This window comes from Salarias fasciatus, chromosome 18 (assembly GCF_902148845.1).
Source record: "Salarias fasciatus chromosome 18, fSalaFa1.1, whole genome shotgun sequence".
Classification (NCBI taxonomy): domain Eukaryota; kingdom Metazoa; phylum Chordata; class Actinopteri; order Blenniiformes; family Blenniidae; genus Salarias; species Salarias fasciatus.
The window spans coordinates 5763328-5786833 of NC_043762.1; the positions used below are offsets into that span (position 1 = coordinate 5763328).

Genomic DNA, 23506 nt, shown 5'->3' on the forward strand with positions numbered 1-23506 from the left:
AAAAAAAAAAAACAGCCAAGCCAAAAAAATCAAACTACCAAACAACCAGCTCACATAATTTGAGCCAAAGTCTAATAATACAGTAAAAACAGACACCTTCAGTCCTTTGACACATCCGATTTTCATCTTTATACGCAGTTCACTGTCTTATTCAGTCCCATGATGCATTGCTGCTTTGACATGATCTCATGCTTCACCCATAAAACCACTAAATATGGATTTGTTGACTCATCGGGTTCCTCCTCCTCGTGCACATGGTGGTTCACCATTTAAGTTAAAATTGTACGTTTATTTTTGTATGAAAATATATTTCAAAACTTGTAATTTTCTAAGAGAGTTGAGAGTATTTTTACCAGATGTGTCTGAACTTCAACAAAAAAATTATCTGAAAAACAAAAGTACTTCTGTTCATTTCTATAAAAAACAAAACCAAACTCATCTTAAAGTTTATATGAGTTTTCTTCATCTTTTGTAAGAATATCCTCAATCTTAGAGAAAGAGAAACAATCAAAACCTGAATGTTTCATCCCCTAAAACAAGATTGTTGGACTGTTCATGTAACTGAGCGACTCGGAGAGACGGAGGCTTCGTGTGGAGCTTCCTCCACCAGGTGGTGTGAAAGCCACGTCAGCCTGACCTCTCAGCTTCTGAAGACACACACTTATTCTTCAAACCAGCCTCATCAGCACCAGCAGAGGACGCCGTGGGTCCGAGGAGCCAGCGCCATGCTGTGACAGGGTTTTCCCATCAGCCCCTGCTGATATAACTGAAATGCTTCTGTCTGAAAATGTAATCTCTTGTTACGTGTGCTTGACACTGCAGCTCAGCTGGAAGTTCATTTCTGGATCGTTCATCCTGTCAGAGCTGCTTCTCATGTCCTGAGTGAGCGCCTCGGTTCAGGTCTTACAGCGAGTTCACGCCAGACCTCGGTCACTAAACGTGGACCCCGCGACTAATCTCAGATTGACCCAAACACTGCAGTCACACCAAACACTGGGCAAGATTCACTGACTGTGGGGAAGCAGGGACATTTCAAATCAAAGTGACAAACAGTTTCACAGGTTTTAGATGAAATGAACCGTATTGTGTTCTAGATTAACACAAAATAAATGCATTACATCACAGAGTGATAATAAAGTGTATTTATTAACAAACCCGTCAACCAGCCAATCCACTAATCAACCAACCCAGAGCAGTTCAGTAATGAGTTAAAGATCCTGGTTAAATGGCTGTCTGTCTGTTTTAGATCTAAGTATTCTGCCTTCAGCTCATCAGTCAGTAATTAAAGGAAGCTTCTTCCTGATGTGAGGTTTTCGAGGTGTAACCCGACTTCACACAGCTGCTCATTCAGAGCCTGAGTCAGATGAAGTCCTATAAAATACTCGGAAGAGTGGAGTGAGTGAGAGGTCACTTTCCTCAAGTTTGATTCTCTGAAACGCACATGGAAAGTTTTAAAATGTACATCAGAGTGACCAGAAGCTGCTTTGTTTTTTTTCCCCAATAATCGAGGTTTTTGCTGTGTTGTCGGGGGCGGGGCTTTATCGTCCACGTCTCCCTCCAGTTCTTTCATTCTCTACTTGATTTGAGAAGCATCTGACTTTAGCTCATTACTGACTCTGTGGATGCTCCCTCTATTCATCATGACAACAGTTCAGCCCTTAAAATGAAAGACGCTCCAGAGGGTTGCAGGGTTGGCTCCACTGCGGGTCATGACCTTTGACCCTGGACTGCACCGTGTGCTGCAGCTCACTGCTCTTTATTGTTAACTAACAGAGGAATCCTTCCTCCAGGGGAAGCTCGAAGCTCATTCTGCAGCTGGAATGAGTTTTATTGACTCCCCATCCTGATTCATTTTAACTCAACGTGACTTTTAGGATTGACGGTCCAGAGTCTGAACCCTGAGCTGACGACAGTGTCAGCGTATTTCCTCTGTCAATGGATGCCCTCAGATGGCGATTTTCTCCCTCTGGAGTCTTTTTCGCTCCTCCTCATGGACGACCGCCTGGTCAGGTGGGACATCTGCGGGGTTTCAGGGGGTCTCAGGATGAACCGCGGCAGCCAAAGACCACCGGATCTTGTCAGGAGGATTTCAACCGCCCTGCAGCTTCTACGACCTCCTTAAGATGTAAATCCACCGAGATCACAGGTGGCATCAGGACATGGAGATAAACCACAAAATGTCCTCTGAGCAGGCCAGCTCCACACGGGGTCACCGGGGCCCACCTGGAGAACACCGAAGGCCCTCCTGGGACCTTCCTGGAGAACATCTGGAACCCTCCTATCCAAAGGAAAATCTCATCATTTAAAAGAGGGGTATTATGCAAAATGCACTTTTTTGAGCTTCGTATAATGCTACAGTGTCATTTCCCCATTAAGAAGACGCATGGAGTTGTTTCCTGAACCAGTCACGCATATTTGAGAAATCCCTGGATCTCCCCCTGGCAGCCATGTTGAGCGCTGAAACGCTTGGTGCTGCACAGCTCCGCCCAGGCCAGCAGACAGCTTTGCCTAAACAGCCGTAAACAAAGCTTTCAGTTCAGAGGTCAACATAACCACTACAACATTTATCTCGCCACACCGGCCTGTCGTGGAGGAGAGGCGTGAGCGGACATGATGAAATATTGGTGAAACTAATGAGTTTTTGGATAATTAAAGCCGTTTTAGGAGCGGCGTTACCCATGCCCCGTCTGCTAGACGTACAGGGATGTCCGCTGCTCGATTTTTGATCTAAATTTCTCCCGAAGCACTGTTCGGATCAGAAAAGCATTCTGGGTGAGTATATTGTTCTACTTCATTCTATAAACAACGTGGAAGCTGTTTAAAGCGTCCTTTTCCTTTAATGTCTGAGCAGAGCTAACACGGCGTCCCCCATAGTGTTCTCATTGACTACAAACAAAAGATGGGCGGGGCTAAGTTGACGTCACCCAGAGCGATCTCATAGGTCTTTGTCAGTCACGGATCCCAACTGGCAAACATGCCCCTCGGCGCCATTTTGGGCGTATCGCAGATGTAAACAAACAGCAGTGAGCTCGGAGCATAGTGAGTTTTTAACATGTTTACAAGTCGCCAGTCTGGAGAAGAGTAAGAAGAAAGAGAGGATACTGTAGTGACAAACTTATCAAGAGACATTCAACACTTCGCGAATAACTGGATGCAGAAAAAAAAAAACAGCATCAGAGAAGTCCTGAAAGAAGGAAACAGCTGTCAAGTCATGATGCTTTGGTGGACTAGGGAGGAAAGACGACATGGTGGCCTGAGACAACCAGAACTGCCACTGGGTGGTTCAGTTGAAGCCGCGTCGGTCGACAGTGTGCAGCAGCTAAAGAAGACGTCTGGATTTGCTCTCGTTACATGATGCAACTCTGACTTGATTATTGAACTTGAATTGTAGTTGCTGAACTGGAATGCAGTCGTAACCCGTGTTCACCCGGTCGTCAGTGTTTGTGGACATGTGTGTGTTCAATTCAGTTCTGTCACTGAAGGACCGGTCATGTGAAGTGAGACAAGTTTACTTCAACACATTATCTTACGACTTCAGTCTTTCTTGTTTTATATTACCTGTTCTATTCATATTGTGTATTTTCCTATATTGCTGTTTATCTGCTTACCACTGCACTGCTGCTGCTGTTCTATGAAAAAGTAAATGCTGTCACGTGATCAAAAAAATTAATCTAATTAATTACAGGATTTGTAATTAATGAATCTAATTATTCGCATTTTAATCTCATATCAGTTTAAGGTCCCCAAGTCAAGAATTAGAATTCTAGGATGTTACAGAATTGTAGTGCAGGACTCATCAAATGAAAACTCAGAGAAGATTTGAAATCCACATTTTTATTGATGATGAATGAAAGCTCAGTCAGGACATCATGTCCAAAATAAATCCTAAGCCCAATCAGGCAACTCAAGCAACACTTTCAGTGTGTTTCATCAATGAAATTCAAAAGAGGAAAAAGTTTAAGTACATCCCAGCAAACCCATTCGGCCTGGTGCACTATTCAAAAATGCAGCACAAATATAGATACAAAAATTCTGAAATAAAATGAGGCTGAGTCTCAAATCGCCACTGAAGTAAACTAAATTCAAAATGAATGCTAAAGCTAACTTAATACAGCAGTGCTAGAATTAATCTTAGATTAATGTTTTTAATGCGTTAATTTGCGGTGTAATTAATTATTCTAATTAATGCATTAAAGTGACAGCTCTAGAAAAAAATACTTCTCTAAAAAAGTAAAACTCTCAAGCTTCTCATTTTGTGAGCAAATTTCTGACTCAGAGTTTATCTCCCCAAGATTTTTTAAATGTAACTAATAATAGAACAATTTTCATTGTCAAAACTAATAGTCATTTATAATTTATGAGCTCAAGAGAGGCAAAGAGTCAAAGAAAACTTAAAAAATGTCATTGACAAACATTTTTAATTAATGTTTAAGTCATTTACAAAACCATATAAAAACTTTGCTTCCACAAATACTACAAAAAGAACCCCCCATCTCTGGTGGCCCCCCCTCCATGGTGGACCCCCATCTCTGGTTCTTGCAACATCTTTTTCCATCGCCGCCGCATCTCCTTGGTCTTGCAGTGCGGCCAGTGTTTGTCGGTGTGACAGATGTGTTCCAGATGTGCGGATGGTGCCTCCATCATTTCATCCGCTGGTTGACCTGCAGTCACATGTTGGGTCTTATTTAGAAAGCCAGATAACTCTGGACGATCCATGACGCTTCACTATCGTAACCACTTAATCAGACGTGCTGCCAGTTTGATCAGTAAGAGAATCAAAGTCAGTGACTTGACGTATTATTCTGGAGAGGAACTGGGCTCTGATGTGTTTGTATTTGCTGCAGTTTATAGGGAAGTGTGTTTGTCTCCACTTGCATGTGGACAGAGCCAAAACAACCAGCCAGGTCTGACTGGATCTTTACAATCACTCAACAGGATAACTCGTTTCCACTGCCCTCCCTCTTTGCCTTTGCCTGTTTACAACTGACACCAGCTCACAAGCTAGCTAGCAAAGGTTAGCCAATGACAAGACACTGACTTTATTGCTGAGACGAAAACAGCCTATTCAGTAACATTACTGACACCAAAAACTCTTACTTGCCTTTGTGAAAATGCCGAGATCCAAGACGCATGAAGGGAGATATGGAGTGGGTGGTGATGCATCTCCGTCTCGCCGCTGTGACCCGTTACTTCCTCAATCTGCTGTGCAAAACCTCTTTTCCAAGTGGGACCAGAAAAATCGTACGCTCCCGTCAACCTTTCTGCCTTTTCTTTCAAGCGATTTAGTGTTGCAGCCTTTCACACAACAGCAGTGTCCCATTTTATCACTGCTAATGCCGCATGCAAAGACTATGCTCACTGCTGACTGTTTACATCCAGTGACCACCCAAAATGGCCATTCGTTCCACAATGCACTGCGGCTTTCGCAAGCATTATGTCACCTGACAAAGGCTGATTGACTATATAAAAGATGGATAACGTGACATCCACCATGGCATTGTGAAACCCCGTTTTGAAGCTTCCAGCAGGATGTCTCCGTATTGTACACAGTAAATCAGATGTAAATGTGATTGGTCCAACCTGTCACATGACCGCAAACAGTGAACTGTGATGTCCAAAGTATACCCGTCAAATGATACAGTTTCTCCATATTTAAGATGGGGAAAATGCAATTATAGCAAATATGGGCGTATTGCCATTTCTGTACGCCAAAAAGAAAAATATACAGCAAAATAAATAAATAAATAAATATTGAGAGAACCTAAAATCAACTGAACTGTAATTGGATGCCTGGCTGTCAGTCAAGTGCATGGCAACTCTTTAATTCCCAGTGTATATATCTAGCTGACAATTAAGAATTATATTCAGAATTATTCTTATTGTGTACTTTCAGATTAAGCAATCTACCTTGTGCTAATATAAACTTAATTTTTTTTCTTTATTTCTAATAAATATTATCTTTTTTCTTAATTTAATTTGTGTGCTACTTGGCTTATTTTCATATTAAGAGTGCTCAACGGTGTGTCCATGTAAGTGTAAATTTAAATAAATATGTTTGAAATGGTTTATGTTGTAATTTTTTGTTTGTTTTTTGCTTCAGTTTTCTTTCATCTGCTGATAAATCTAATTTTGAAGAACTCAGTACAGGTGTGAAAAGCCCCCCTCCCCCAATACAGGAGGCATGAGTTATGCCTTCACAGGTGTGCGAATGACTGTTGATTATTGATTGAGCTTGCTTTCATTGTCTGTCAGTCACCTGTTAGTTTAATTTTCTGTAATTTTGTGTAAAACAAAACTCCAGTGATCCCGGAAATGAAAATAGTGTGAACAACATTGAAACTATAAAAGTCTGCACACCCTTCATCTCGAAATGTTACTAACCAAACGGAAAAACTCGAAACTTAGATAATTCAGTTTCAGGTCGTGACTGTGTACAACCTTTGACCTTTTGATTGAATCATTCACCTGTTGCACTGGATGTGGGAATTTTCCATAACCGCGTGTGTGTGTGTGTGTGTGTGTGTGTGTGTGTGTGTGTGTGAGTGATCAGCGGATGCGGGCCAGGCTTACAGGGTAACTTTAGGGAGGAGTTTATTTCCTCAGGGCTGAAATTAGCCAACGAAGCAGATTAGGCTCTGTGTGTGTGTGTGTGTGTGTGTGTGTGTGTGCGTGCGTGCGCATTATAACCGGTCGGCTTGGCTTCAGGAAGCTGCCATTAAACACATCTCCTGAGCAGTGCGCTTTAAAACAATAATTATTTAATCACCTTGCAATCCCCGTTAACGCTGAGGAGTTGGTAATGAAGTTTACACAACACGAGAAGTGACAGGACACGACACAAGACGTAATAGGACACGACACAAGACGTGACAGGACACGACACGAGACGTGACAGGACACGACACAAGACATGACACGACACAAGACGTAACAGGACACGACACAAGACGTGACAGGACACGACACGAGACGTGACACGACACAAGACGTGACAGGACACGACACGAGACGGGACACGACACAAGACGTGACAGGACACGACACGAGACGTGACACGACACGACACAAGACGTGACAGAACACAAGACATGACAGGACACGACACAAGACGTGACAGAACACAAGACGTGACAGGACACGACTCAAGAAGTGACAGGACACGACACAAGACGTAACAGGACACGACACAAGACGTGACAGAACACAAGACGTGACAGGACACGACACAAGACGTGACACGACACAAGACGTAACAGGACACGACTCAAGAAGTGACAGGACACGAAACAAGACGTGACAGAACACAAGACGTGACAGGACACAAGACGGACGTGACAGGACGCGACACAAGACGTGACAAGGCACAAGACGTTACAGGACAGGACACAAGATGTGACAGGACACAAGAGATGATAGGACACTACATGAGAAGTGACAGGACACAAGATGTGACAGGAAATGACACTAGACGTGACAGGACATAACACTAGCAGTCCGCTAATCAGCTAACCGCTAATTAGCGAAGCTAACATTTTCATCAGTGGATTAGCTGTTCAGCTAACTTTGAAAAACATTAGCGGACTAATTAGCTTCCGCTAAATTTACACATTAGCCCCTCTGGTTTCTGAGGGTACTTGAAGGCCTCTCGTATGTGCTTCCGTTACTGTGCAAAGTAATGAAAAGTCTTTACTCTGCGGTTAAAAAACGCCGAAAATTGTTTCGAAAAAAACATGGATTTTGTAATGCATATAACTCCCAATCCATTTGTCCGACTGAAACGATTCAAAAACTGTTAGAAAGCCCCGGAACTCAAGATTCCGGGGGTATTTGAATGACTTGCGTACGTGCTTGCGTCATGGCGCTACGTCAAGAAATGGTCCCCTATGCGCTCGCAGAGAAAATAAAAAGGAGCAGAGCGGGCTGCTCTGCTCGCGGCGCTGCCCCGCGCCTATGAACCGTCAGATAGGTGGCCTCGTAAACCAGCCCCGCCCACTCCTCATCCGTTTGGATTTTGGAGATGAGCTCAGTCTGGGTAGGAGCCCGTAGAAGGGGATTTCACGCAGTCCTGAAACGGCCGAGCCAATCAGCGTTGCCGCTTTTTGTTTTCAAATTTTTTTGGCGAATTCCGGTGGCTAAACCGGAAGTGCATATCGCTGCGCGTATCGGAGATGATGGACTTTAACTTTAACCATCGTCTGAAAGCTGCAATAAGTAGAGTTAGAGCCAAAATACCAAGTATTACAACAACCAAGCGCTTGGTGAGTTTCTAACAGGAAAAGACGTTTTTGCGTGTCTTTGCATGTAAGGAAGCTAGAGCTAATGAGCTAATGCTAATCCTTAGAGTAGCGAACGCATTTTGAAGACGTGTTTGTTTTGAAGCGCTGATTGGCTGAAGTGCGCCGTATGTCAAAGGAGTAACCGACACCCCCTGCAAGAAGTTTCAATGGGCTCCTATCCAGACTAAGCTTAACTCCAAATCCAAATGTGGATGAGGAGTGAGCGGGTCTGGTTTACGAGGCTATCAGATAGGAGCTCGATCCGAAACTCGGTGCGCGGCGCGTCCTGTGTGAACCAGGCGTTAGCGGTTAGCGGTTATTGTTAGCTTCAGCTAAATCTTTTAGCAGTTTATCGGTTTAGCGTTATCGAAGCTAACTTTTTGGTTAGCTGTGCCCACCACTGGCTACATGTCACAGTACCGTGGTTTGTTTCTCTGAAGTAAACAAGACACTTTATGTTTTCATAAATATATAAAAACCGTCACATTTGAATTTCATGGAGTAGATTTTTATTTGTGGTCTATTTATTCTGATCTATTTGGTTTTTATGGGCAGTCTTTTTTTGTATATGTTGCTCTTTATACATGCTGTTTTTATTTCAGTGTATTTATTTGTATTGGGATTAATCTCGTGTTCTTAATCTGTGCATATTGGTAGATACATATGCTGGCATTGCTCTCATGTCATTTTAATCTGGATATGTTGGTTTACATTTTGGTGAAATAGAAGCGTTTGTAAAGTGCACGTCCCAGTGCACCTGCTGGATTTGGGGAACGAGGTGAAGGAGCACAGTTGTGTCCGAGCCGAGGCGTGGCGGCGGCTGTGAGCCGAGCTGCAGCTCTCAGTCAGATTATGGTATTAGAGCGGGTCACATCCTGAGCAGACCACCTGAAATAGACTCAGCTCAGATCTTCTGCACAGAAAGACGCTGCTGCTCCGGTCTGCGGCTCTCTCTGCTGTAATCACAGCGGGAGGAGAGAAATGGCAGTCTGGAGTTCCCACTTCACGTATTGTCCTGTACGATTCTCAAACTGTGACCGCGTGCCGTTCAGCAGACACTTTACCAAACCGGCGTCACTACTCCTTCCTATTGCCGTTTCTCGGCCGTCAGCAGAGATTATCCTGCTGGATTCACTCCCTTCCCTCTGCTCTCATTAATCAGAGACATTTCCTGTGTTGAATCTGAAGTCTGACTTCATGTTCGATCCTCGTTTCGGCGCTCGGCGCTCCGTTCAGGCCATCCCTGATCAAACAGAATGAATGAAAGAACGAAATGATTCTATCTGTGGAAACATTCCTTTAAGTCTTTCAGTCTGCTGGAAATGAGAAATTCTCCTGTATTTCTTTAGTTCCTCTTGATTTTGCTTCTGTACTAACCAAAGCCCTGTTCTGTCAGGACCTGTATCAATCAATCAATCAATCAATCAATCAATCAATCAATTAAACTTTATAAAGTACTTTTCATATTAAAATAAATAGCCCAATGTACTTTGCAACATTTAAAACAAAGAGTCAAAACAAAAACAAAAACTCGGGACCAGGACCATGAGTGATTTGGTTTGAAGTTCAGAAACTCCTCACAGAGGTGATTTGGAAGAAACAGGTTCAACACAGAGTCTGATTAGAAAACAAGGAAGCGATGAGAGGGAGGGGGGTCTACAGAACCCCGTCCTGACTCCAGTCCTGGAGGCCTGTGGGTCTTGTTCGTGCCGTGCGGAGGAAGAGGAGTCTCTCAGGGCTGGTCGGAAGAACCGTGTTCAACACTGTCTTCTCCTGTATGGAACACTGTCCTGACAACACTGCTGGCGGTTCCAGGGACAGGTTTACTGTTGCCATGACGACTTAACTCCAACCACACCTCGTCTATACACCTTACCAAGAGGAGAGACTGAGCCAAGTCGTTGAATTTCCTCTGATGCTGCCGCTTCATTCTGTTTCATGTCTCTTCAAATGACCACTGGCTTTTATTCTTTGTGTGTGTGTGTGTGTGTGTGTGTGTGTGTGTGTGTGTGTGTGTGTGTGTGTGTGTGTGTGTGTTTATTGTTAAACTCCCAGGTTCCAGTGTGTGTGTCTGATCCCTGCAGGTTTGTCAGGTGTGTTCCCTCATTTGGCCGTTCTGACTTGAGGAGACATTACAGGACATACATCCTAATCTGGGATTAAGCCTTTTCCCTCCATACCTCCTCTGACTTCCCTCTCTTCTTCCTCCTCCTCCTCACACTCTTCCCTCTCCTTCCTTCTCTCAGGAGCTGCTGTCCTGTCAGTCCGGAGAAATGCAGGAAGCTGAGACAGTTTGTCTCTGATGGAGAACCATGAACTCTCCCTCCTCCTCCTCTTCCTCTTCCTCCTCCTCCTCCTCTTCACCCTCCCTTTCCCTCATCCCCCCCTCCTGCCCTGTCAGCTGACACAGCACCTTTAAACATTAGCTGCTTTCTTCCTAATAGGATCTGCAGGACTTAAATTGTCATCTGATAAAACTAAGGCGCTTGATAGCTGCGCTGCGCCCTCTTAACCAATTTACACTCAATTAGGATAATGGGGAAACAAGCAAAGAAGGACAGCTTTAATATATTAATGTGATAAAATGATTATGAGTTTGCCCTGGCATGAGTGGGACGCCGGCGGAGCCGATCCTACCTCCTTTATTAATATGAGGAAGGACGGCGGTTCAGCAGCGGACTGGACAGGCGGTTATTACTCAGATGTGATGCTGGATTAAACTTAATCTGTGTGTAGTAACAACAGCATATCAGGCGTGAAAGTATCAGGTTCCTGTGTGGATCAATACACGTCTGAGTGTACTTTATACACCGGTCACTCGTGTTAGAGCTGCGTCTCTTCATTTTACATTCAAACTGTATTCAGAACGCCGAAAACCTTCCTCCCTTCAGTTTATTGTTCATAAAATTGACTGATAAATATACAGTTTAGTCTAGTTTGATGAAACAAATGAAACCTGAAGTTTAGCTTTATATGGAGGATAAACGTATTCATGTGTAATATGATGCAAATACAAATATTACAGTAAACAATAATTAAATATAAATAATAGATATCACTTGTACTTAAAGCATTAAAATATTATTAAATTCTTTGTATATGATATGAAAGTTAAAATATATATGGAATCCTGTTTTTTGGAGGAAAGTGTCGAACAAATCAGATTTTTAAGAAGAATTATAAGAAATACTAAAACACAGTTCAGTGTGCCCCATGCTGTGTTTTCCGGTGAACACATCTCCGTGACAACCTCTCAAAACACACCGTTTTGAAACGCTTGGACTCCGTCGCCATGGAAACGGAGGAAAATGTGAAAACAGAAAACCGAGGAGAAAGAGTCCACCAAACACAGGTGTTTTATTGACTGGTGTAAAGTGAAGGCGTGACTTCCTGAAGACGCTGACAGGTGGAGAAAGGAGGCTCCGCCCCCCCCAGAGACTTTCCTGACGGTGTCCAGATGGCAGCAGGCTGCAAATCCTCCGGAGCTTCTCTCCAACCGCTTTATTTCTCTCTCAGGCAAAAGTAAAGTGATCCCTCCGTTCTGGGAAGACCTGCGTGTCGACCAGGAACCTGCTGAAAGCCACTTAACCCTCCGCTGTCCTGCTGTCCCCCGTCTTACTGTCCTGCTGTCCCTCATCATACTGTCCTGCTGTCCAGCCACCTTACTGTCCTGCTGTCCCCCCGTCTTACTTTCCTGTAGCTCCCCTGTCCTTCTGTCCTGCTGTCCCCCATTCTGCTGTCCTGCCCCCCCCCCCCCCCCCCCCCCCCCCCCCCCCAATCCCCCTGTCTACAATAGACCACATCCAGAACCACAGCAACCTGCAGGGTCCACCACACACCGGATTAATTGACACTTTGAGATTTCTTTTTGAAATGGAAAGTGCATTATAAATAGAATGCATTATTATTATTATTATCATTATTGTTGTTATTATTATTATTATTATTATTATTATTATTATTATTATTATTATTATTAATGGACCATATTTCAAATGTCAGGAATCGCTGCAGAAGCATCTTCTATCTCAGTATTTTGCTCATTTACTATTTTTTAAAGGAATTTGAAGCGAAAACATTTGTTCTGATTAAAGGTGAAGTTAAATACAATCTACAAAGCATCAGAATGTAACGAAGGTCAACGTGTTGAACGGCGCTCTCTCATCCTAACGTTCAGCTTCCAGTCTGAAAAAGCGCCGTTTCTCCTGGTTTGGCGGCGGAGGGCCGGTGTGCAGGTGGGAGGAGTCAGGTCAGAGGAAATCTCCGGTGAAGTCTTTAGGCTAATTAAGGATGGGATTGATCTCCGCAACACCTACTGGAGCCGCAGCAGCTTTGTTTCTGCCAGCTGGCAGCGGAGGAGCTGGCAGGATAAGACCCGGGCCCTGGCTCCGGGACGGGCAGCCCGGGCCGGCAGGCCTCAGACGCTCCCTTCACGTTGCCTGAGCTCTTTATTCCATCTGAGGCGAATGTCTTGGATGGACGGTTTTAACGGGAGCTGTTTAAAGGAGATGCTTGGATCAATCTGAGTCATTAATTCAACATGTTTAGATCAATTAGGTCGGTTGGAGCGCTTTAATTTGCTGTTTTGGCTTCATGTTGCACACAAAGAAATGCATGATGACGCCCCATTAAAGCTTGAAAGTGCATGATGGGACTAAATGAAGGATAACTCTACATGTGATCTAATATTTAGTCTCTAATTTTTCTTAATTAAAATCACGAAATCAAAAAGTAACTGCAATAAAAGTGCAAGTGCCCTCTTGAGGGAAGCTTTTCGTTGAGTGAGCGTTCGAGTTAAAAGTCTTCTCTCCCTTACATCGTCCATAATGAAGGGATTAGCGCAGAAACTCGGAGTACAAGCCATTATCTTTCAGACAATAGATTTTTTGAAAGAAAGTTTTGTTGAGCCTTCATTAGCAATGGCCTCCCTCTGTGGTCTGAATGCAGGACACATTTGGAGCAATTACTTGACCAGAAAACAACTGTCAGTCATTCTTAAAGGGGAAGGATTCCAATTATTAAAGCTCTTAAAGCCTGTGGTAGTTTAGTGGCGTGGCCCCCGCCGACTCGGGTGTCCCGCCTGGTTAAGGGGACTTTTTGTCAGAAAAGAAGACGTTACACGTTCCTGCAGTCGGAGGCTTCAGCAGCTCCTTTGCTCATTTGTTTGCAGGGGATTTCAGGGACTTAACTGGGAGCAACAAGTGTCTGCGGCACATATCGCCAGTGTCACTCGGCCGCTCGCGGAGTCCGCCATGTGCGAGATGTAGGCTGCGGAACCAAGGTAAGAGCTTCAGACAGCAGGAGAACGTTTCAGTTGAGGATGATCCGGAGTGGCGAGAGCAGCGGGCCTAGCTAACGGACGGTTTTCAACCTGTGAGCGCAATTTATTTTCAGCGACATGTGACTTTTTTCTAATAGAAAACAGGTAAACACCCAACGACTGCGTCTTTAGAAATGACTTCATGAATCGGCTTTGACCAGCTGAAGAAAGCCGAAACTCTCCGTCGTCTTAACTTTCAGTCCTAACACGTCTGTCTTTTCTTTCAGTTCCTTGCAGGTTGAAATGGCAGTTTGAGCTGCTTTCTTCTGTCACGTCACATAAATCTGCTCCGCTGCCTGTGAACCAGCGCCGCCGCTCTTCGCCACACTTTCAGGCCTTTTGCTTGATTCTTTTTTTTTTTTTTTTTTTCCTGAAAGAGACGAGACAGGGAGTCTCCAGAGGCTCGGATGCATTTATCAATGGATACCCTGGGAATGGTGGATGATAGTTGCCTGGACAGCTATGACATGGCCAAAGGTGCGGGTTCGAGCGCCGGCGGCAGGGTCCACAGCATCGACGTCATCCTGGGCTTCACTAAAGACCAGGACCCGCTGCTCCACTCGGTGGGAGGCGACGACGGCCAGAAGGCCAACGGCTCCAACTCCCAGGACCCGGAGAAGCAGGTCCAGTCCGACCCCTACGGACACCTTCCAGAGCTGGGAGACGGCGCCCAGCACTCGTCCTACCACGGTGAGACGCTGGTGACGTTACACCGTCCACGCAAACACTCACACTCGGCTTCCTTCTCTTTATTCACACTTAACAAAATTTACCGCAAAATGAGACAGAAGACCAGCAGAGTCACCTGAAATCAGTGGAAATGAGAATGATGAAGGAATAGCAAGCAGAAGAAACTGATAGAGACTGAACCGCTCAGCAAATCAACTCTGACTCAGTTCACTTATTCAGCCTGAAACCCGCAGAAAGAGGGAAACATTTTCAGTTTGACGGAGAGGGAAATGAAAGTCTTCAGGGTTCCCGGTCGGGTTGGAGGAACGGCTGAAGACGAGAGGAGCAGTGAGAAGAGATGGAGGTTAAAGTTCAGGAGCAGCTGTTGTGTCCAATTCGTGTTCGGCCTGCGGAGGCCGTTTGAAGTGAAGCAGGAGCGGTTTGTCCTTCCGTTGCGTTAACGCAGGCTTCACCGCTACAGAAACGAAACCACAGAAGAGCAAACCGCGCAGTCCTGGTAGAACCAGCAGAGCCTGGGTTTGGTCCTGAAACGTTCAGTCGAAGAAAGTTAAAACTGAGCTGCTGCCTCGTGGGCTCATCCCGGCACACCTCAATGAAGAGAAGCAGATTAATGCAGTTAGTCACACCTGCAGCTCCTCTGAGGACAGGTCCAGTGGGACGAGGAGGTCGGCCATATTTCAGACCCTGTCCGGAGGGCTGGAGCAGCAGAGCTTCATGGGTAAACTTTCCTTTTACCTCTGGCTGCTTCATGAGAACAGCCACTGATTCACACAACTTTCTAATCTTTTAATATTTGGAACTGATGGTTGACAGCTGAACAGCAGCCATAATAAAACCAGTGAGGACCAGGCAGGTTTCAGAGTGAAGGTTTCCAGTCTGGAGATGGAGTCGGACCAATCCCAGCTCAGCCAGGCTCCACATTCTCTTTACTACCTCTTTACACATCTGGACCGTTGGCAGATCACATCTGGGAGGTGCTACGACTCTAACTCGCTCAGCGGCCTCCGTTTCCTCACTGTGACTAATATCACCAGAGAACTGTCGCTGGATGTGCAGCGAGAGTCAAGTCAATCCCAGCAGTCAGGTCTTCTCTGGAAGGAACGGCGGCCGTCCGATGAGCATGTTGAGCTTTGGTGCATCACTTGCCCCTCTTCCATTTCTGGGAAAACATTAATCTGTAGTAACAACTGTTTACTTGGCTCGTGCTGAAGCCACCTGAACTCTCTGGTTAGATTAGAGGAGGCAGGACCTGCAGCTTTAACTGCTAGCATCTGTTCCTGTGGGATTACCGGAGGGAAGAATTCAGTGAAAGACGTGACGCCATGCAGACCCGTCGAACCCCCGCCGCGCTCCGACCCCCCCGGCAACCAAACGGGGTCACACACACAAAAGATTTCACTTTTTCAGCAGGCGGCGTGGAAACATGCTCATTCTGACAGGTTTTGTCTTCAGAGCCGGCTGAGTTCATCCTCAGGGCTTCATTATTCAACTCAGAGCAAATCTGAGAGTCAGAAGCAATAAAACAGAAGTCTGAACCGAAAACTCCCCTTCCTGCTGGAATCTTTCAAGATGAGAGAAAATATCTGGATATGAAAAACATGAAAGTGAAAAATCTGCTAAAGGGAAAAATAGGAGTGAAAATTGGAGAGTGTAATGAAGATTCTGAAGTTTATTTAAGTTTGTTGATGAACTGAGATTTGATATTCAGATTGATAAAGTTACAGAGGAAAAATATAAACAGGAACAAACCGGACTGTACCGTTACAAAACTCACTAAACTAATCAATACATTTCAGTGCGGTAATCAATAGTGATATTTTCCATACTTGTATCAATCAATCCTCCCCTCATCCATCCATCCATCCATCATTCACCCATCATCCATCCTCTCATCCATCTATCATCCATCCCTCCATCCTCCCACATCAGACGTGATGTTGTGCAGCCTCAGCTCATCTCCTCTTCTGTCTTCACATCCTGAGCAACCAGCAACATTCACGTATCGGATGTTTGAGGAAACTCTGCTGTCAGTAGAGTCCATAACACTACAGCATCGTATCATCCGTCATCTGTCTTCTGTGCATGCTCTCTCCAGGGTCAAAGGTCATGTATGACCTGGTCACATGACCTGTTTATCTCAAAAACACACACATTCACGCTAAAGCCAATTGAAGCTACATGCATGTGTTTGTACTGCGTGGGGGGGGGGGGGGGGGGGGGGGGGGGGGCTTCATGGAGACTCGAGGTTTCTGCAGCAGAATGCCGCCCAGTGATGATGGATGTGGTTTAATAAAAGTTTGATTCAATGTGATGGTTGGGAGATTCCATCCTTCATTCAAAGTTCTACTAAAGGTATTCAAAACGCTCTCCGCCTCCGTCCCTTCCTGTGATTCAGAGTCCGACCTCTTCTCCAACGACAAGTGTGATGGAGAGATGAGCAGCCTGCAGAAGGAGGACGACGTGGCCGAAGGCTCTCCGGAGAACATCAAGGAGGAGGAGCACACCAAGAAGAAGCACAGAAGAAACCGGACCACCTTCACCACCTACCAGCTCCACGAGCTGGAGCGGGCCTTCGAGAAGTCGCACTACCCGGACGTGTACAGCCGCGAGGAGCTGGCCATGAAGGTCAACCTGCCCGAGGTTCGAGTCCAGGTACAGTCTGCACTCTCCAGGAAACCACAACATTATTGCTGTGGCTTTTCTCCTAACATCAGATTCAAAATGCTTTCAGGGCTTTTCTTCCTTGATCCTTGATATCCTCACATCAGACGTCTGTTCAGGATTATTATGCTGTTAAAACATTCACTTTAAGGCCACTTAGAATTTTCCTCAAGGAGCTGAATTAATGCTGAATGCAGAGTTGACATAATGACGGCAGGTTGAAGACTGTCTGAGGTTTCTAAAGGCTCTTTCATGCTTTGTAAGTCCGCAGACCGCGCTGGCAGGCTGCGCTCGCAGTTCCATCCATACTGCGTTTTCAGTTCCCGCATGTCCAACACGACTTTACCAGTCCGTCTGGCGATGTTTCATAAATCCAGAGAGCCAGTCCAGCATCTGCAGAACAGAAACTCCTGGACTGTGATCTGAATATCTGTGGGTTGAGAGGAGAATGCCTTCCGACAAAAATAGACGTATGTTTGCAACCAGTACGGCGTCCATCTTTGTTCCTTGTTGCTCCATGCAAATAAAAATGCACAAATGCGGTCAGTCAGCATATTGGCCTTGGTGAGGCTGACTGCAGAGGGACCAATAGAGACACGGAAAGCATCAATGGGCCTTAAGCGGAGTGAGATTCTTCAGCTGGACTATCCAGAGAAGGCTGAACCAGATGAGGTGTGAGGTTTGGTAAACAACAGGTTTGTATTTCTGTCCAGGTTTGGTTCCAGAACCGACGGGCCAAATGGAGACGTCAGGAAAAGATGGACACCAGCACCATGAAGCTCCACGACTCCCCCATGCTGTCCTTCAACCGTCCCCCGATGGCCCCCAACGTGGGGCCCGTGGCCAACCCGATGCCCCTGGACCCCTGGCTGACGTCGCCCATTTCCAGTGCCACGCCCATGCACGCCATCCCCGGGTTCATGGGCTCACCGCAGGGCCTGCAGCCGTCGTACCCGAGCCACGGCTTCCTCAACAGCCCCCCCAGCATGGTCCAGGGGATGCAGCCCATGGGGCCGCCCGCCTACCAGTGTCCGCCCGGGTTCAGCGACAAGTACCCGATGGAGGACGACCGCAGCTCCAGCATCGCGGCGCTGCGGATGAAAGCCAAAGAGCACATCCAGTCCATGGACAAGACCTGGCAACACATGTGAGCCGAGACGCCGGAGCCGCTCCAGCCAATGTTTACACACTGCTTTCCTGTCGCTTGGGCCTCGAGCCAACGACCAGGAGGAGACACCAAAGAAGTCCACCAGCACCAAACGGAGACTCTCAGCGGGAACTCTACATGTGTGCTTTTTTATTTCACTCTCGAATGTATTTAAGACTCAAAAGAGGATTTTTCTTAGCCTGAGGGGAAAAGTTTCTATCTCTTTTTGTAGTTTTTTTTTGGACTCCTGCCTGCTTAGTAAAGATGACCATCAGCTGATCTAACCGAGATCTTCTTTATCTGCATTGACTTCACCTGTTTCTGATGGATTCAAAGTATTGATCAAACTGATCTCAGTAGCAATATCTTCCTGTTTTGTACAAGCTTCCTGTCTGAAGCGAGACATGTCTCTGTGATTGTAAGATGTTTTCTACATGAAGTAGGAACCAGGTCTCCAGACGTCCCCTGCTAACTGACAGAATCATGGATTTCTAAGGACTAACGCGTTGCATTCTGTAGGAGCCGGGATTTCAGGATTTAGAACTAAATCTTGCCGAAGGCTGTTCCCTTCATCCGTCTTTGTTGGTGTTGCTTTGTTCTGTGGTGTAAATACTCTGCACACATTTCAAGGTAAAAGAAAAAAAAAATCATTTCAAACAAGGAATCTTCTCAGTTTATTTTAAAACGACTTAAATGGCCTTTTGAGTCACGTTGAGCTCTGATGGGGGAGGTTGTCGGAAGTCACAGAGCGTAATCTGTAATCTGGAGGCTAATTTAAACAGACAAGCATACCTCTTAACACCTAATTACTGCTTTTAAAGCGATTAACCCCGGATTCTCAGCCATAGACAGAATGGCCTCAGATGCCCCAGAAAAAGCCTTTTCAAGACCTGATTAACTCGGCCCCTCCCCTCAAATGCCCTCGTTTGTATGATTTTTCATTCACGAACGCGACGTTTGGTCGGGAGTCTCCTCCGGATGCGCCGCCGGTGATCACCGGCCCTCCGGTAGACGGAGGTCCCGTTCACGTTGTTGACACAATATTGATTTAAGTCACCTGGATTTAGGGTGAGAAAGTTAATGGGTGCTGGCAGCGTCTGCTCCCTGTTGATGTAACTGCTGGACGGCCGTGTGGAGAAAATGACGTAAGTCCGCCGGGTCACTGTGGTGCCGCGGGCCTTCAGAACACGCCAGGAGCTTTGAAGCTGCCGGATGATTCAAACTCTCTCGCCGCAGATCCAGCAGGTGTAGCACTTCAATGGCTCAGCGTGTTTTCTCCTGCGACTTTTACCTACTGCGTCTTCCATACGTCCCGAACAAGTAGAAACTCCTCAAAGGTTTTTGGTTAATCGTGCTGAAAATGAGTAAAAAGCCAAAGGAGGATTTTGTTTTTAATTGTTTTTCGATGTTTCCTGGTCCCTTGAAGTTTTGACAATGTGACATTCATTTCCCAGAATAAAGCACCAGAGCACTGCTGTAGAGGCACTTTGATTGTGGACCTTGTTTTTTTTTTTTTCCCCCCATCATCAGGGAGCCACCACCACGCCTCGGGTCCCGTTAATGAGCGCCGCTGGACAATAGGCCACGCAGAGTGGCGGCAGAGCCAGCCGGCCTGACGGAGGCCTGTTGTGTCCGTTCGGTCCGGTGGAGTGTTGCCAGGCCGTTAGGCAGATGAGGCTCCACTCCATCAGGCCCGACCGGGGGCGTCGGGGGGCCGGGGCCGAGGCTGGGGGCCGGGGGCCTCGCGCTGCACTCGTCTGCGTGGCTCAACCGACCCCAGTTATTTTGGGAGGGAGGATTGTAATGAGGGCTGTTTTGCATGCAACCGCTTTGGAACAACAAACTTAGAACGTAAAGAACCTCAGTGTTCACCATGTGAGGCGATCAGGGCCAACAAGCGCCAAACCGTGATATCATATCAACCGTTCATCTGATCCACACTCTAAACATTAACAATGGAGAACGCAGGACACATGGACGGAACACCAAGTTGGATTGTTGTTACAGTGGCTGTCAACTCTAAAACTACCAAGTCCAGGAGAATCTGAACTGGGACCAGGACCAGGACCAGGACTAGGACCAGGACCAGGACCAGGACCAGGACCAGGACCAGGAGAATCTGGACTGGGACCAGGACCAGGACCAGGACCAGGAGAATCTGGACTGGGACCAGGACCAGGAGCCCTCCAAGAGAAGACTGACTCCAGTGACTCCAGAAAGTTGCTGTGTTTCCTGTTTACATGACGATGCAGTGTATTTTCTAAAAGTTCCACCTTTGGAGCTGTTTTCAAAAAGTAGCTGACTGGGGTGGGGGGGGGGGGCATGTATTTAAACTGGTGGTTGACTTAATTCATTAATTAAATAATTAATTTTTTTTTTCGATTATATATTTATTGAAGTAAGGAAAAGATTTTCATTGAGACTCTTTTTCTTTCTTAATATGTCCAAAAAGTCACATTTAGAACTTTTCATAGCGGAACCTCAACTTGTGCCTGAGCACAAACCAGTGCAGTGATTGTACATTTTACAGATCGCAGATTTCCACATGAGAAAATTGTTTGGAAATATAAATATTGCACAATAAAGTGTGAGGATGATTTGAGCATTCCAGCAGCCTCCCAGTGGTCAGCAGCAGTCCTGCAGGACAGACTCTGAGGACCTTCTGCCTCTAGCGGCTCTGGGCTCCAGCTCCAGACTCTGGCAGTAATGAAGCCTTGCCATCATTCAGTGATCCTGCTTGGCGGAGCGTGACCTCCTGTGGGGCCCGGCTCTACTTAACAGGCTGACGAGCGGGACGCCGTCCGCGGCGCGAATAATAAGGGAAAGGAGCGGAAAGAATGGGCTTTGATTAACAACACTTTTCAAAGAGACGCCAGGTTCCCCTCCGACGTGATGGCTGCTCGCTACAGCGGGTGGGGGCTGCTGGGGGGCTGGTGGAGGGGTTGGTGGAGGGTTATTGAGGGGGTTGGTGGAGGGTTATTGGGGGGTTTGGTGGAGGGTTACTGGGGGGGTTGGTGGAGGGTGATTGGGGGTTGATGGAGGGGTTGATGCATGGTTATTGGGGGTTTGGTAGAGGGTTGTTGAGGGGGTTATTGGGGGGTTGGCGTAGGATTGTTGAGGGTTTGTTGGGGGGGTTGGTGGAGGGTTACTGGGGGGGTTTAGGGGGTTGTTGCTGGGTTTGGTGTGTGGTTGTTGGGTTGGTGGAGGGTTATTCGGGGGGTTTGAGGGGTTGTTGGGGGGTTTGGTATATGGTTGTCAAGGAGTTGGGTTTTTGGGGGGTTGGCGGAGGGTTATATGGGGGTTGTTGGAGGGTTATTTTGGGGGTAGGGGGTTTTGGAGGGTTAATTTGGGGGTTGGTGTATGGTTGTTGTGGTTGTTTGGGGGGCTTGTTTGTTTTTTGGGGCGGTTGGCAGAAGAAAAAAGAACCTCGTGGGAGATTTGAGAAATCAGGGCCAAGATTGCTAAGAAATCCAGATCTGTCAATATTCAACAAATGGCTATTTTGGGAAATAGAAACTAAGGCATTTGATGAAATGATGAGGTGAAGTTGACTGAACATTTCTGCTGTGTTTCTATTGCTCCCCAGTAATCACATGTCTGTGACAACATCTAAAGTCTCACTTCTCAACTCATCTCATTTGATGGCAAGCCCTGGGCACCACGCTGCATTCTGCTTATGGGACAGCAACAGTCCTGAAGGGTCCCCGGATCTCCTGGGGGGGGGGGGGGGGGGGGGGGTACCTGGACCACCGAGCAGAACGTCTGTCCTTCTGCGACGTCGCCGACACCACGAGTCTCCTGCAGAGTCCAGACCAGCTTCACTCGCTGAACGTCGGCCTGCAGCACACATTTATCGACAGTGTTGAATTCTCTGAACCCCTGTTGATGTGAAGGTTGTGGGTTCTACTACAGGTCAGGTCTTTCTGTGTGGAGTTTGCATGTTCTCCCTATACAAGCAGTGCCCAGCACCTCACAGCCAGGGTTGGGGAGTACAGATTACACGTAACGGCATTACGTAATCAGGATACAAAAAACTGTAACTGTAATCTGTTACAGTACACGCAAAAAATATGTAATCTCGTTACAGGTACTTTTGATAAAAACACAGATTACTGAACGGGATTACTTTTGAAAATCAGACGGAATATACCAGCAACAACAGACATACGTGCTGTCTACAGTCATTGTGACACTTTACGGCACTTTACGGCACAAACCGCCACATCGTAGATCTATAAACAATAGACACTGTAGATATATAAATGACTGGAGCAGCCTCCCGCTCCACTGATATGTTTAACCGTGAATAAACAACCCGCGTTGCCATGAATTTTACCCCCTGCTGCTGGAGTCACGGCTGCTCCAGAGAGAAACTCTTTCTTTGGCTGGAAACGGAGACAATTTGTATTAAAGTCAGATGAGGCCAGAACCTCTCTGTACAATGTAAACTCTGCCTCCCAGCTGTGAAAATGCTCTCGACGTCCAGGAACTCATCAAACCTAAAGACACATCTACAGGTATGAAACACACCTGAACTCACAGTGAAGCTAAAGTGTTGTTAGCCTGCTGACCTGTCAGTAACCTGCTGCTGAGAGCCACAGCCTCACCAGGCTGGACTCATGAGAATCTGATGGAGACAATAATAACTTCAGCCTGTATGGAGGATTTACTGGAGACTGCATGTTTCCTTCTGTCACTGAGGAATGAATCAATTCTGAACTCTTGAGAAAATACTTTGCATGGCAAACCTGAACACAAAGCACTGCTCCTCACTCCTGTAGTGACTACAGCGTACAGCTACACAGCAGATTGAGTATGTGATATAAATGTGTGTTAACACTGTCAATGCGGCTCCTGGTGCTGCTGCTGTTCTCTAGAACTAGAGGAACACAGTCTGAACTGATGGTTCTGATCCTGAGTCAGAAAGAAAGAAAGTCAGATTCTCAGGTTTAGAGGTTAAAGGTCATGTTGTTGGTATTAATTGGGGCTGAACACAGAGTTCAGCAGAGTTCAGAACACTCAGAGCATTTAGTGTTTACTGTGTAGAGTTGTCAATACACTGTGAGGATGACACATTGTATTTGTCTTTATTTTTTATGTTTGCTGGTGAAGTAATCTAAAAGTAACTAAAAGTAATCTGGTACGTTACTTTTTAATTGAAGTAATTAGAGTAAGTTACTGATTACATTTTTTGACAAGTAACTTGTAACTGTACCAGATTACAAGTAACCCTCCCAACCCTGGTATTGTACTGTTGTCCGCGTTCTCCATTGCTGTTTAGAGTGTGTTTTCACTAAGATCGGGGCCATCATGTTCATCTGCAGCATGTAGAGTTGGAAATAATGCTCATAACTGTTACTTTAGTTGAAAATACTTGAGATTGTTAAAGAAGAAGTAAGACTTTGCTAATAT

General features: G+C 46.0%; 1 protein-coding gene across 1 annotated transcript; it reads left to right on the forward strand.

The window, feature by feature from the left end:
* Nucleotides 1-14003: 14003 nt before the first annotated feature.
* Nucleotides 14004-18117, forward strand: LOC115405625 (retinal homeobox protein Rx2-like). Its single transcript, XM_030115255.1, has 3 exons — nucleotides 14004-14286; nucleotides 16682-16938; nucleotides 17661-18117. Exons 1-3 carry the CDS (start codon nucleotides 14004-14006, stop codon nucleotides 18096-18098), a joined length of 978 nt encoding a protein of 325 aa, XP_029971115.1. The 3' UTR covers nucleotides 18099-18117.
* Nucleotides 18118-23506: the final 5389 nt, after the last annotated feature.